This window comes from Synchiropus splendidus, chromosome 5, assembly GCF_027744825.2.
Source record: "Synchiropus splendidus isolate RoL2022-P1 chromosome 5, RoL_Sspl_1.0, whole genome shotgun sequence".
NCBI lineage: Eukaryota > Metazoa > Chordata > Actinopteri > Syngnathiformes > Callionymidae > Synchiropus > Synchiropus splendidus.
The window spans coordinates 17,496,919-17,512,603 of NC_071338.1; the positions used below are offsets into that span (position 1 = coordinate 17,496,919).

The 15,685-nt window shown below is 42.9% G+C and overlaps 1 protein-coding gene across 3 annotated transcripts in view; it reads left to right on the forward strand.

Annotated features, from left to right (window-relative positions):
• cbfa2t3 (CBFA2/RUNX1 partner transcriptional co-repressor 3) overlaps positions 1-15,171 on the forward strand; it is a 104,383-nt gene extending 89,212 nt beyond the window's left edge. For all 3 annotated transcript variants that reach the window (XM_053864739.1, XM_053864740.1, XM_053864741.1), the window contains 10 exons: positions 1,603-1,844; positions 1,908-1,997; positions 2,600-2,781; positions 4,913-5,196; positions 5,583-5,668; positions 6,941-7,226; positions 7,635-7,703; positions 8,296-8,349; positions 10,062-10,252; positions 11,041-15,171. In XM_053864739.1, coding sequence (XP_053720714.1) covers positions 1,603-1,844; positions 1,908-1,997; positions 2,600-2,781; positions 4,913-5,196; positions 5,583-5,668; positions 6,941-7,226; positions 7,635-7,703; positions 8,296-8,349; positions 10,062-10,252; positions 11,041-11,430 — 1,874 coding nt within the window. In that variant the 3' untranslated portion in view covers positions 11,431-15,171. The remainder of the gene's footprint in view (positions 1-1,602; positions 1,845-1,907; positions 1,998-2,599; positions 2,782-4,912; positions 5,197-5,582; positions 5,669-6,940; positions 7,227-7,634; positions 7,704-8,295; positions 8,350-10,061; positions 10,253-11,040) is intronic.
• The last annotated feature ends 514 nt before the right edge of the window (positions 15,172-15,685 follow it).

A 15,685-nucleotide genomic window follows, 5' to 3' on the forward strand; every position in this document is an offset into this window, starting at 1 on the left:
GAACATTGCCTCTCAATATGCATTTTATTCTGTATTATTCATACACTGCAACGTTACGTATTGGAAATATAAATGAATGATATTTGTTAGACTTTTTTTTAAGTGTCAAAGATTGCTGTGGATTTTTAGAACGAGGAATCAAATGGGGAGGAACAGCTTAAGTGAGGTTTGCAGGGGGCTGTAAAATAATCAGAAAAAAACATGCAATACATTAATAATATTAGTTGAACAATTAAATACAAAAAATATCTTAATTCAAAAATGTAAACTATAACTAAAATGGAATGGATACTAGAAAATAATTTTGAATAACAATCAAATGAAGAATATTTCAGATACAGTTTGACTCTGACCTCATGAGGGCCAGCTAAATAAAGAAAGAAGGCCTCACGTGTCCCCGATGGCATTTTTGCAAGCACATTGTTTATGCACAGCACTGTTTTCATGTCTCTGTTCGACATTTGATCAGCATCTGATGGATGGTTCTATGTCTCTCTATTCTAAGGAGAGCACGTGCATGTGCACCATTGTGTGTTGTTTACCAGGTGGTGGTGTTGTGGCAATGTAAAGGGGGGATCGGCCAGGGTGGACTTCTTTTTCCCTATATAGCAATGACAGGCCGTGTTGTTTCACCTGTTGTGGCGGACGGTCAGCAGCGTGGTTCTCTCTCGCTGCTCCGACTCTAAAACCAGAACACAAGTGCTGTCACAAGTGGATCACATGCGTTAGTGTGAGCTACAGTTGAGAACAATTATATTTGAAACCAACAATAAAACTTGCATTTGGTTTTCAGGTTGAGAGCATTTCACTTCCACTCTTGACTTTCATGTGTTGGATCCCTTTGATAGAGTCGTGTTAGGTAGCTGGAAGTAAATGCAGGAACTTCCAATTAAATCTGTTATTTAATTATCAGCCAGAGCCGCCCTCTCACTGAAAAGCTGCCCCACCTACTATGGTGAACTGGCAAATCCGATGAGCGTGATGTGAAAGAAAGCTGGCATGAATTCCTGCGTATCGGTAAATTTGTTTGCAGCCCCATTAAGAAAGAATATCACAGTGATTATACGTGTATGAACGTTGTGACTACTTTGATCCCCAAAGCTGTGAATGTACTTTCAGCTGGTGGTGGACATGTGTGAGCGCCATATTTAGATACACACCTGCCACTGGAATAAAAGTAACATGGCCCACGAGCCTATTTTTGGCACCTCATTAACAAGTTCCTCTTATAGTTGTATCCTAGTGAGTGAGTGAGGGGAGAGGGTGAGGAGTGGCAGGGAATAGACTGATACGGGGCCTGAAGGAGGGGGAGGGGGGTCAAATGGTAACACTTGCATGACAGCTGAGGTGGGGGCAAACACACACACACACACACACATATATATCTATACGTATATATATATTCAAAGCGTAAATTAAAATTTCATTGTTTCATGTCATATTGTTTCTTTTATCTTGTTGACCCAAACCCTCCACTGTTGGCGCAGCCTAAGTGCCCCAACCCTCATTGTAGCCCTTGATTTGACGGACTCCCCCCAAGGCCCTTTTGGAAACTACTGACCCAATTCATGTTGTCTGCTCCGTCCGTCTGTTTATCTGCAGTGCTCAATGGCAGCAGCCACTCTCCCACGTCGCTGAATGGTGCCCCCTCCACCCCAAACGGCTTCAGCAACGGGCCGGCCATGTCCTCCACGGCCTCGCTGTCCAACCAGCAGCTTCCACCAGCTTGCGGCGCCCGGCAGCTCTGCAAGCTGAAGCGCTTCCTGACCACGCTGCAGCAGTTTGGCAATGACATATCACCCGAGATTGGAGAGAGGGTGCGCAGCCTGGTGCTGGGACTGGTTGTAAGTATCAAGATCAAATTTTCTTTTGCAGCATTGATCTAATATCTTTTCCTGTTGTGGCAGAACTCGACGCTCACCATTGAAGAGTTTCACTCCAAACTCCACGAAGCCACCAACTTCCCACTGAGGCCTTTTGTTATTCCCTTTCTGAAGGTATTTGGCACCATGTACACTACTATCCATGTTGTGTGCATTTTCTTCCCAAAACTTCTAAAGAGAGTTTTTTTTGACCCACCACACACACCAGGCTGCGAGAGTGTGTCAGACCTCCTGGTGTGTTGTGATTCCTCACATCTGGGACATAGCAACTGAGTCTGTGTTTTATCAAGTCGACAGCTATAGAGAGCTATTTGACAGTATGCGCAGGCACGCAAACATACACACACAACCAACAGGCCGAGGAAAAGCACATGGAAGAGGAATGTGTCAGGGGAGCTGTCTTATCTCACTGTCGAGTCATCGCTTTCTTTTTTTCTTTTCCAAGTCCTCATCATCTCTCATTCATTTCTCACTCAAATGAGCCGATGCTCAAATATTAGTTTGAACCTCTCAAAGGTCAATTCAGAAGATGCTTTCGATTTAAGATTTCTTTGAAATAGCTTATCGTTGAAGACTGGGGTCATAATGAAGCATCAAACAAACCCCCCTTCCTCATATCCTTAGATTTTATTTGATGCCATTGTTCGTGGCTGTCGACTCCTAACACAATTGACGTGCTTTACTTTATCATTCATCTATTGTCCATGTCTCTGCAGGCAAACCTGCCTCTGCTGCAGCGAGAGTTACTCCATTGTGCTCGTCTGGCCAAACAGACTCCGGCTCAGTATCTGGCTCAACACGAGCAGCTTCTCTTGGATGCTAATGCCAGCTCCCCTCTCGACTCATCTGAGATCATGCTGGAGGTGAACGAGCACGGCAAGCGAAGGACCCCAGACAGGTACAGGCTCTATTTCAGATGTGGAAGTGTTTCAGTCGTGTTATAATGGCTGGGTTAAATTATACAGTCCTGGTTAAATGGTGCGATGAAATGACAGTCGGGTCGCTGCTTGGCATATCATATTATTAACCTCTCACTTTCATTGTGAAAAAAAACATTGCACTCAGAAGTAAAATGGAAAAAATATGTCTGGCTGTTAAAGATCTTCAGTCATTTATATCACTTTGTCTGGCTTTAAGCTCCCTGCTGCTGACTGCTCTTGAATGACGCTCAAACACAGACAGAACTGCATCTGTGACGTGTCAGAATAAGAAGAACAGAGGGATTAAGAGAGGAGTATGTGAGTAAAAATTAGGGTCGATGAGTCATTTCCTCAATATGACTTCCCTGGCTTCCTCTTCTAATAGTATAGGGAAGACTGAAAAAGGTGTGAGGTGGAAGACAAATGACCAACCCAGAGTCATTAAGACAGACCACTTAATGCACTGCATCCAGCTGCGCTCTGCACGTTCTTGTTTACAACTTGTCTTCTTGGAACACAAGAATAAAAAAGCATTTCATATTCAGAGTTGCCGTTGTGCATGATGCTATTGTGTTTCATCTGGTTTTACGTCTGCATACACTCTCTATCCCTCTGCGACCTGCGCGCTCCCAGCAGCAGGCCATATGTCAGGGTTGTGTCCAGATGGCGATGGCGGTGCTGACCGTAACACAGAGCACAAACTGAGTGGGGGGTGTGAGGAGCTGGCTGGTGTTTTGGGAGATGAACCTGTATCTCACAGACCTCATCTGCCTGACCTTTGCGGGGGAGGGAGGGCATCCTCACACCACCACCACAGCTAAAGTGACGCAGACATGATCGAAAAACATGGCTGGATAAAGCAGCACACTGGCATTATCCGCTACATTTGGCAGTGTTGCGGTCGCTCCCCTCTGATCCCCAGGACGATGAAGAGTGATTTCCATCGAAATGTGGGGCTATTGCCATCCAGCTAAACAGATTAATATCAACACTCACATGTATACTGTCCAGATGGCTGAAAAACACATCTCTCTCACACACACCCTGCTTTAAAGCACACATACACAAACCAGTGTCGCAAAACATCTGCCAAACACACAATATTCAGTCCATATTGCACATAAGCCCGAGAGCAAGGCTGGAGCGACAGAGAGTGGAACACTTGCAATCTAAGAGTGGGCAGAGGGATATTCAGATTAAGAGCTTGAGATGTGGGGAGTGCGCTTGGACCTGGCTTTGTTTGGTACATATGGCGTACAGCTGTGCGCGAGATTCCGAGGGGGAGACTCCAAGCAAAACCTCTCAGTGGGAGGATATGATTACTCTTCGATTCGAAACTATTCAGGATTAGGGATAAACTTAATTGTTCAGTGGGGGTTCATGGAGTGTGTTCATTTTTATTATCTCACTTTTGACAGTAGGCTCTGTCTGGCTCACTGTAAAGGTCACTTTAGATCCACTGAATGTACTCGCCTGTTTGAATCTGAATGTTTCCCCGTCCGCCTCTCAGGTTTAAGTTACCTCAATGTTCAGACATTTACCGACAGCATCTGCAAGTTTTTTGTTTACTGGTCTCAAACAGGGGGATCACATGGTCCTTGGGAGCGTGTGTGTGTATAAATTTGGATGTGAACAGAATGTTGTCATACATATCCTGCAATGCGGTCACAGAGAAACGCTGTGGTGTGGTAAATTAGTTGGTCAAATCAATTATTTTTTTGTTATTTTACCCTACTCATTAGTCATTATTTTTTTTAAATATATCTGTAGGAATTTTACTGATCCTGTCTTTAAATTAAACGTTTAATCATATAGCTTTAGCTATCTGGTGTTTTATTGTATCCATCAATTTTATTCGCTTGTTTTTCTATTTTCCTTTTTTTAAGTTTAATTTGGGAACACAATGGTGCACATGTCAGAGCTTGTCCTTTCATCCTACACTATATCACCTGACTGTGTATGATCCTTATTATTTCTATTCTTTGTTAATGGAAAATGTTAGATGTCTATTTACAGAAATAGTTGTATCATAGTTTCTAAATCACTAAAGGAGCTGATCAAACAATGAAAGCAGCACAGTCTAACATTCTCTTTTCTCCATACCTACAGGACCAAAGACTCCTCGGAGAGAGACGGCTTGCACCCTGAACACCTGGCGAAGAGACCATGCACCATCAGCCCCAGTCAGCGATTCAGCCCCAGCAGCGGACTTTCCTCGCATCCGCCACCTAATGGTCTAGCCTCGCACCCGCCCAATGGTCTGCCTCATCCACCCAACCCCCAGATGGGTCCACAGCACTACCGCTTAGAGGACATGGCCCTGGCCCACCAGTACAGAGACGCCTACAGACACAGTGAACACAGAGATGCGCGTGACAGACATCGTCAAACAGGTGAGATCGTGCGTATCATCGAGAGAACACATTCAGACTTTCGCCGAAATACATATTGAGCACTGCCACGTCCTCAACAAAGACCAGTTGTCAGACCGGTGTGATAATCCTAGTGGCAGAGCGTCTATATAAAGCCCCCAGCCATACATACCCAACTGCTACAACTGTGCCTGACTTCTGCTTTCCCAAAAGAAACAAGTTGAATTCTTAGCCAAACTGTCTCCCTGATCAGCTGTGAGATCACTGTGCAAATGGCAAATCCCTGCCTCTGCAGTTCGATCCAAATTAAATTATAGCTAAGTGGAGGAGTTTGTTTTCTGAAGGATACATTTTAATAAATACCTTATAAAGTAATGCGCTTTAACCAAAGCTTCGCTGTGTTTCAGCGGTCCATGGAGCCAGACAGGAGGAGGTGATCGACCACCGTCTGACAGACCGAGAGTGGGCAGAGGAGTGGAAGCACCTTGATAATGTGAGTACCTACTTTCACAACTGAAAAAAAGGTTTAGACCCCAAAACAAACTGAGCTTGGGTAATTGTTTCATGTTTGTTCATCTGTATGTGTCCTGCAAAAGGCTGGTGACCTGTCCCCAAATAGCTTGGAGTGGATCCGGCTCCCCTCCACTGACCCCACTAGAGAAAAAAGCTGAAGCCAATTCATGAATCATATAATCTGGTTTCTAATGTGACAAACGTCAGACTTTTAAGAATCGACTTCTTTTTGTTATATAGTAAGAGTCAGGCATAATAACCTCATAAAATATATTTCATGTTACCATATTGGCGTCAGTGCATGAATGCACTCGAACCATTAATAACTTACTTTAGTTGGTAATATCTGATCTGACCTTATCAGTATCACCCTGTAGATGTGATTTCCTGTGCAAGTACATGAACATATCACTTACATCAGCACCCTTCAATAATAATGAATGCATTCTGTGAAATGAAAATGAAATCTGCAATACTTGATCACCGTTAACTGCACAACATTAGATTACAAAATATATCGATGGCGACAAGTTAGTAATAACCATGATGTGCAGATGACAGAAACAAAGTTGACACATTAAAAGAGTGTCGGTCCCAGCTGAGTGAGCAGCTGACTGACATCTGAGCGGGGACAGTTTGAGGAATTAAAATACATATTTGGCTCCCTGTCAACCGGCAAGACAAAACACATACGTGCGCAATGCACACACAGGGAAGAGAGTGTGTGTGTGTGTGTGTGTGTGTGTGTGTGAAAGTGAGGGAGATATACTGGGCCACAGATGGAGCTCTAGACCCAGCAGAGAGCTGCTCCAGCTGGGCAGAGCAGCTGAGACAAGAGCTGCAGTCATGGAGGGAACCGGCCAGGCCTGGACCCAGGCCAAATTAGAAACACTTCACTGAAATAAATATAGCTAGCTATGGGGGGCGGGGCGATGCAGGGTGTGTGTGTGGGGGGCGCATTCAGTCAGTTTGAAATGCTATCTACAAGTCTGAAATGAACAAGGAACATGGTGATTCAGATTGGGAGGGCGACAAACAGTGAGCTGAAGTTTTTCACTCCAGCTGCTCTATTGTTGTTTGTGTTGAAACACCCAGACAAGAGAAAAAATCCTCAATCAGCTTTAAATGGAGGATAGATTTATTGATCCCACATAAATATTTCCTCCTCAGCCTGAAATGCTTTATGGATTCCACTGAGTTCCACTGATGAGCTAAGCAGATGTTCTCATCTTTAAATCTTGCATCATTCCAGCTTCTGAACTGTATCATGGACATGGTGGAAAAGACTCGCCGCTCTCTGACAGTCCTGCGACGCTGCCAGGAGGCCGACCGCGAGGAGATGAATCATTGGATACGGCGCTACAGCGACGTGGAGGAGATGAAAAAAGGTGGGAGCAACGGACAGCACTGCCTTCCTCCTCCTCCTCTTCCTCCTCCTACTCCTCTCCACAACTCCTCCTCCAACACAGCTAGCAGCAGCGAAGCACTGTCCATACCAGCTTCCTCCGCTGCAGAGAGGCAGACAGGCAGACAGACAGGTAGACAAACACACAAAATGTTATTGTTATGACAAAGCACTCACTGGAAGGTCACTGAGTGAGTTTTGAATACACCAGTTAAACACAGGCTGTGATGAGATGAGGCAATTGAAAACACAACAAACAATGTGTGTGACAGACTTCAGGCATCATTACATTTAAAGCACAATAACCTCTAAAAAAAAGTCTCAACGTACATAAATATTACGCACACAAAGTAATAGTTTTACTATATGTCATTTATTGCTGCTCCTTTGCTCTTCCAATTCAAATCACACTCATAAAGTTTAGAATTTTGTAACAGGAAATCCTTGTTGCCTGATATATTTCAGTCTTTTACTGAAAAAGTAGTGGAGTATATACTGGCCTGTGCTTTTGTAATTCTGTATATGTGTGTGTGTGTTTCAGAAATCCACAGAGACTTCTTGCACAGACCTCCGTCGGGATACCTGCCGGAAGAAATCTGGAGGAAAGCAGGTGAGAGAGAAGAGGCTTTTCTGTCTCGCTAAAACATCAGTGCTTCTCTTCTTGACGTGCGCACACACATCATTTCTCAAAGCCCATCACTATAGAGTAGCCACAGATGGAAGTGAGGCCTTACAGTCATGAGGTCTAGAAGGCCAAAGGATTGCAGGACCTCTGTCATTAGAGCCAAATGTGTCCCATCTGTCACCGCTATGAAAGGCCACTGCAGTTAAGCTGCAGTGAAAATGCAGTCACCTGGCCGAAGGCAGCGCAGCATGGAGCCGCAGCTTAACTCGTCTCCATTGTTCTGAAAAAGACACTGACCTCCTTCCTCATTACGGCTGTTTCTCACCTGAAGAAAAATTGAACAAGATATCAATTGTGTTCAGATGTCACGAGTGTTGGATTATTTTTGGTGTACGGCATGTCAGATAAAAGCCCAGGAGTCGTCTGGCTCAGCTCTGGTTCCACCTCAGTCCCAGCACTATTATGTTGCAGTACACTTCAATACCCAGTGGAGGAAAGATGCTGCTGTCGGCAAAACAACGTGCTGCATTTTCACCAGCAGAAAAAGCTCTTTTAATTGCAGTTGTTTTTCATTCAGGTACCACAAGTATCCCGCTCTCCCCAGCTCTAAAGCACCTCCAAAACAAGCAGGGTGAGTAGCATGTCATCGCCACCGTCTTCACAAGTGTGTATGTGCGCATTAGCCCAGTTTTCAGTTAAATTGAATTCACTTGTTTCAAGTTCAGGGTCCGAAATTACAACTGAGATGTGTTCTGCCCCTTTGCTTTCTGTTAATTGCCACCAGCATCTGCTCTACAGTCTCCTTGATAAGACTTAATTAAATGTGCTAACGCATCGTGGTGTGCCACACATTAGGCAAGATAACCGTGAAATCTCCGGATAACGTACATGGTGATTGAAGGATCGAGAAGAAAGGACAGGGGAAGGGAGTGAAAGGGAGGTGAAAGAAAATTGGGAGAAAAAATGGAATGGTGGACTGAATGTAATAAGATCATATGAGAATAAGAAAATAACAAAAACAAAACTATGGAATAAAGAAGTGCACGTTGAAGTTCATGTGAATGATTTAATGACTGTTCTTTTTGCATGTTAAAAAAGTCAGAACCACATATTATTATATGTGTCATATTATCATAACCAACACTAGGTCATTTTCTATCTAGGCCAGATATAGGCCAAGTGTGGCCTGGAGACCAGGCCTGGGCTGAAGCTGGCCTCCATCATGAGGATGGTTTGATGAAGGCCATTCTCATGAAGTCAGAGCGAAACTACAAAAGAGATTGTACTTTTCTGTTATCATTCATTGCTATTTGAATTGCAAAACTAAATCCATAGTTATTTTTTAAGTTCTCTTTTTATCTGTTTTCCTACCGCATCGCTAGCTATATAGTTAGCTAGTAATATATGTTCCCCTAAAGTAAATCTTCACCTTCACCTTCACCTTCTTCTACCGCTTATCCGGGGTCGGGTCGCGGAGGCAGCATTTGGAGCAGGGAAGCCCAAACTTCCCGGTCTCTAGGGGTGCGCCCAGCCACCCTGCCGAGGAAACTCATCTCAGCTGCTTGTATCCATGATCTCATCCTTTCGGTCATTACCCAAAGCTCGTGACCATAGGTGAGGGTGGGAACGTAGGTCGATCGGTAAAGTAAATCTTACTCCTAAAATATTCAAATTCAACAAAACTGAGGACTGATACTGTTCTACAAATGAACACTTTTCACCTGTGTTTTTAGTTACAACATTTGAAAAAGCAGTTTTGGAAAAATAATTACTCAGTAATAACCATTCTGCCTAACTCCCACATGTACGTGAAAAAGAGTGTTTGAGTGGAGAATGACCTGCAAGGATTATTTAAGTCTCCTGCAGAGACTCTTAATTAATAAATGTTTTATGTTTAGCAAGCTGGAGGCCAAGAGATCCTCTGAGAAATCACACGCCGTACATTTGCAGCAGGCGCCATGAGGCCAATAGTGAAAGATGGAAAAGCGTAATTGCTCTTGCTTCCTACTGTGAAAGGACAGCAGGAAGTTCTATTTCTGTCTACCATCTGGAAACAAGTCTACACACCTGCCTTTCGTACAAAGTAGCCTCCTCACCCATTCAATGTGGATGCTGGTGAAACCCCTTGCTGATGTTCTTTGGTCTATTAATATTTATCACTGAGAAACACAGTGATGGAGGGACTTAAATCATTAACGAAGAGAAGCCAAGCTTGTGCAGTTGTCATCTTAAAATGACATGTAACCAGCGTGTAACCTTTGTATGAAAAAATAGCAACATTAAAAACAACCTGGATGAAAGGGAAGGCAGCGATGCTTACCTTCGCTGCCATGTTTTTTTCAGAGGAAGCGGTCAATGAAGTGAAGCGGCAGGCGATGTCAGAGCTGCAGAAGGCTGTGTCGGACGCTGAGAGAAAAGCTCACGAGATGATATCAGCAGAGCGGTCAAAAATGGAGAGGGCGCTGGCCGAGGCCAAGAGGCAGGCTTCTGAAGATGCACTGACAGTCATCAACCAGCAGGAGGACTCCAGTGAAGTGAGTATCACAGACATGATGGGCTTTTTTCTTGACCTACTCCAGTATTTGTAGCTACATGGTCAATAGGAACAGATACGTTTTAGAAGTTGAAGGTTTTTGTGATTTAAAAATGTGGTCACAAAGCCGTGAACAAGTTCATTTTTTATATGTTCCAACTGCCACTAACTTAGAAGTTCAGTGAGAGTCATGGCTCCTGGCACAGCTCCACTTTATATTCACTTCATTACATACTTAATTCAATATTTTTTTTGTTAACAACATTATCAGAGCTTTTTCCAAAGTCATTTCAATATGCCTTGGTGTATTAAATGCCGACATCATCACTACAGAAGCAATCCAGTTGGTGCGTAAATGAAGGCAGATTGTTGGAGCAGAGGCCACCGCAGAGCAGATGACCACCACCTGCTGCAGCAAGAGACGATAGGACATGGATTATTGTAGCCTTCTGGAATAAACACACATTGATATTGCACTGCATCTTTAGCATTTAATTTACAGCGAATATTAAACAACACTTTTACAGTCTCTATGTTCAAATGTTTGTCAGGTTTTCTGTACTGAAACAACAGCATCCCTTAGTGACTCCAATTTTAGTTCTTATGTCTGGCTTTGTTTGCTGTGATGTAATTGAAAACTCACCAAATAATATGTCACTGCAAGACAATGTGAGTAAAGAGAGAAACCGTCGACAGTTTTTTTGTCTCTCAATCAACAAAATTACAGGTGTCTTTTGGAAAATGAGACTTATTTTTGTCAACCCTGCTCTCTTCCCACTGTCTCACCAGAGTTGCTGGAACTGCGGGAGAAAAGCCAGCGAGACGTGCAGTGGCTGCAACACAGCTCGCTACTGTGGCTCCTTCTGTCAACACAAAGACTGGGAGAGGCACCACCATGTTTGTGGTCAAGGCCTGCAGGGGATTCCAGGCAGCAGCAGCGTCCCACTGGGCACCCCGTCGTCCTCCACCACGTCTCCAACGTCCTCAAGTGTCCCTCCCACCCACTCCGAGAGCACACCGCCTGGACCCCTGTCTCTGGTGGGCCAGAATAGTCTTGCGGGAGCGGTGGGCAGCGCAAGTGGAAGTCTGTCTGCGAGTCCGAAAGAGAGCAGTTCCAGCAGTGTCTCTCGCTCCACGACCCCAGCCACCCCTGCTCTCTTGGATGCCACCTCCCGCTGACCTTTGACTCCATGTTTTTCTGTGGCCATACTCCACATGAAACCAAACTAAGAAACTTTCATCGCACACTTTTTTTTCTTCCGATATTTAAATATCCGTTTTCCAATCACCAAGTGAACGCGATCATAGAGCGGTAAAGTTTTTTTTCCTTCTACCCCCTCCACCTATTCAGCGTCTAGCCAATAGAAACTAATTCAGATGAAAGTAAACAACATCCAGGTAGACATAAATGAGGAAACTCAGATGACGACCAGCATCTGAATAGTTACCTTCAGTTGTTACTCCCCTGTAAGAGACTTGTCTTCAGCTCTGAATGGTGCTCTACCAGTCCAAACACTTCACTGATGTGGCACTGTGAGAGGCTTGAGACAGACGTGTATTGTTTCGTTAGTTACAAGTGAGGAAAGAGGAACGACCTGCGATGCAATTGAATACTCAGAATGACATCTTAGTATTTACTATTCTATCTGGCTTTAAAGGGAAAATCCAAATACTCTGAACAAAGTAGTGATACTGGTGATGCTGACAACCATACTAATGAAAAGATGGTAAATTAATTTTAACTGCGAACTACCTTGCTAGCGAGCCAAGAAATTTAACACCGGACTCACCTCTCTGAACCCAAATGAATTCAAAGATGAAAAAAAAAAAAACTTGATCCAAACCTTTGTATTACACTGCCAAAGTGAGTAAGCAAGCGATAAGGAGAAGCACTCATCTTATAACCAAACAGAAAGCAACATCACCTCCTCAGCAGACAAGGCGGACCTGAGAAAAGCAAGCTGCACAAGACGGAACCGTCTTGTTTTGATTGGGGCAAAGAAGGCAGACAGCGGTTCCTCAGACCCTGAGAGTGGACAATGCTGCGAATCTGCCTGTGATAAATGAACTGCAACCCCGCCAGAGTGTGCAGAAAGGAAAAACAAAAACACTGAGCCTGAAGAGAGATGAAGACACACGTGGCAACGGAGCCGCCAAATACAAAACCTCAAACAAGCTTGAAGGCATTCTCCGCGATGGTATTTCATACTTTTTCAGACGCTTTGAGGTCGAAGAGACTCTCCGAGGAATTGTTCTTATCTTTACATTTACTCCCACAAATCTCCAAAGTGTGATGAACAGACAAGTGAACCTAAAGGAGGCAGCGTAGCCTCTCTCTACCTCCCCTCACCCCACAGTACACTTCTGACCTTTTACCAGACTCTCGTCTGCCCCTGTCACCCCAGACTGTTTGGACCACACAGTCATGACCGGGAAATTGATCCTGCTTGTAGATATTTTTCCTGTCAATTTTTCAATAATGTCTTTTGTCGCTGATGTCCACATGTGCTGCCCTTGTGTATATCCACAAAGATGGACGTTGATTTGGTTACTTTTCTTAGCCTCCATTTTCGTTTGGGCTGAGCGAAGAGCAAACATGGTAGTCGAAGATACAAAGCCTGACATCGTACTTATCATTTGATTAGTTGTATGTATGACAAAACGATGAACCCCCCTCTTGTAGAATATTTTGTATTGCTCGCATTGTAAGACAGTGAGAGGACAGAGGTGCAATATGAAGAGAATTCAGCTACTGAATGGAACCTCAGCAACTGCCCATAGGGTGTCATATAATATAGATACATATAAATATATTTAAAGTAACATCATTAACTTAATGTGAATGTACATAGTATTTAAAGAGGTCCAAAAATGTGTTTGCCAAATAACAGAAACCTTTTAAGTCTCTATGTCCAGAATCTGATTTTTTTTTTTCTTTTTCACAGTTTATTTGTTTCTCAAAATCAACAAAGCATTTTCTGTTTTCCACTTTCACACTGAAATATAACGTGATCCTGAGTGGAGGAGACCGATGAGAATCGAGGTGAAGGAGCTTCAAAGGAGACCAACTCTGTGTGGCGAATATTCGTCGGGAACCACTCGTATGATTCAAACATCCTGCCATTGTCCTGTATCAAATCTAACACCATCTATTAGGGGCCTTAGATCAAAACAATGACCCAATTGGAAACTCTTTTAAACCAAAACTGTGCTCACAGTTGCTCCTCTGTATTGTCTTTTTTTTTTTTTTTTTTAACGCCATGCTTTTTCATCCTCCGCTGTCGACCACAAGTTTTGGCGGGAATTGAACGGCGCGGTTGTGATAAGTTACAGTGCTTTTTGCTCCGAGAATATCAAAAGGTTTTGTTTGTATGTCATAATTGTAGCGTCCGTTCCTTTTTTCTGTCCAAATCGTCCACTTGTACAGTGTCATAGCCAGTCCGCGCTCACACTAGCTACCTCCCGTGAACATACAGCTAATCACCAGGAGAGGTTTACCTGGACTTTAACAAATCTTGGTTGACGGTGGATGCAGGGGTGCACAGACAAACCCTTTCTTTTCTAAACGACTCATCGACAGGATAGCAACAGACGTTCCCTACGAGCCAGTTCCAAAAAACGCAGTGCCATGTGTTGTCCAAAACCCGTGAAAGCACAGACCAAAGTACTTCTGCGTTGCCATAGTAGGCTTTGACGAGGTGTGTACTGACATAAATCATGAAGTTACAGCTACAGCAGTTAACCAAATTGTGTGATATATATATACATATATATATATACAACACTCAGCGAACAACAGCGACGAGCAATAAACCCGCCGAAATATGGAGAACGCACGTTCCAGTAATTAAAGTGCTCGGTGTCTAATCGTGTTTTTGTCAAAACAATGGTGTCATCCGCCTCTGAAACGCTTACTGATAGTGTGTTCTCGCAGTCACAAAGCCTCGCAGAGATGTAATGAAGCAGTGTTTTTATGTGTGTGAATAAGTGTTTTTGACATTCACATCTCTGTACTTGAAACCTTCTGAGCTTTAATGAAACATCACAGGCGTTCGTGGAGAGATTAGAAAATATGTAGCAGTTGCTCTCTGCATTTCACCAACGTTTATGATGAGAAGACAGCGACGACAGCTCCCTTCCCCTATGGCAGTCTGTGCACCCTTGTCTGATCGTAACCATCACATTAACAAAGCCAAACCCAACAGACCACAGAATAATGACCAAAACCCAAGGAAAGACTAAACAAATGCCTTGAATCCATTTGTTGAGAAACTATGTGAGATTATTTTCATTGCAACTCCACAAATTGTTAAATGTGACTTTTATTTTTATTTTATTTTTGTTTTCAACAAGTAAGGAAAAAGTAAGGGCTCTGCAGTTATGAACACAATTTAATGTTCATAAGAAACTTTTAAGTTTTGGTACCAGTGCACATGGACAAACAGAGATGCATATGCTTGTTTGTTTGACATTCATCAAAGTGATACACAGTAGCAGACACTACTTTGCTGAAAAGGTTGCAAAAGCTAGATAAAGTCCATGTCTTCACGATGAAAAAAAGAAGAAAAAAAAGGTCCTTTTTATATTTTCATAGACTGTGAGTAAAGGCTCATGTTGGAAATCATTCTTCACTGTATTGTGCAATACATTATCACAGAGAAAAAACATGTTTCAGTAGGAAACGTTGGTGCCCTTTCTCCTTTCTTTTTACGCTCCTCTTCACTAGGTACCGTTGCCATTTTAGATGATGTAACCTGTGCCAGAAGACTTTTATTCTGATTTGTATTTATTTCTTGCATGCTCTCCTCCCTCTTGCTAATACCGCTCTTTAACTGTTCGCTCTGTTGGATGTGTGAAGCTGTAAAACATTCTAATTCAGGTTATTGTCTGTGTTGAACAATGTAACTGTGTAATAAAATATGAAACAAATAATACTGCTCTGTTGCTGAAACTACCTTCCTTGATATATTTGTCAATAATTGTAGCTACTACACTTTTCGCATGGTATTTGCAGAAACACTTTGCAGAAAATGTATTTGTTTGAAAGTGTCTCCAGAAAGGGGTGGGCAATATGGCAAAAAAAAAAAAAAAAAAAAAAAAAAAAATATATATATATATATATATATATATATATATATATATATATATATCATTATTTATTTATTTATTTTTATTTTATAGGGACCTATTTTATTTTGCATGACTTTATTTTATTGTGGGGAATTACTGGTCAAATCAACATTCGTTGCCGCAGCTTCATAACAATTATTCTTTTTCTCTTCACATTTTTGGGGCATATATTTGGTTCTGCATTTAGTTTTTAACTGACTTTTACATCACAAAGCAAACTGGATTCTCTATGAGTGTTTTGAAGTGGGACGCCAGGCTAGCCATCAGCTCTGTTAGCTCTGAGGTGCAGATAGCTTTTGGCGTC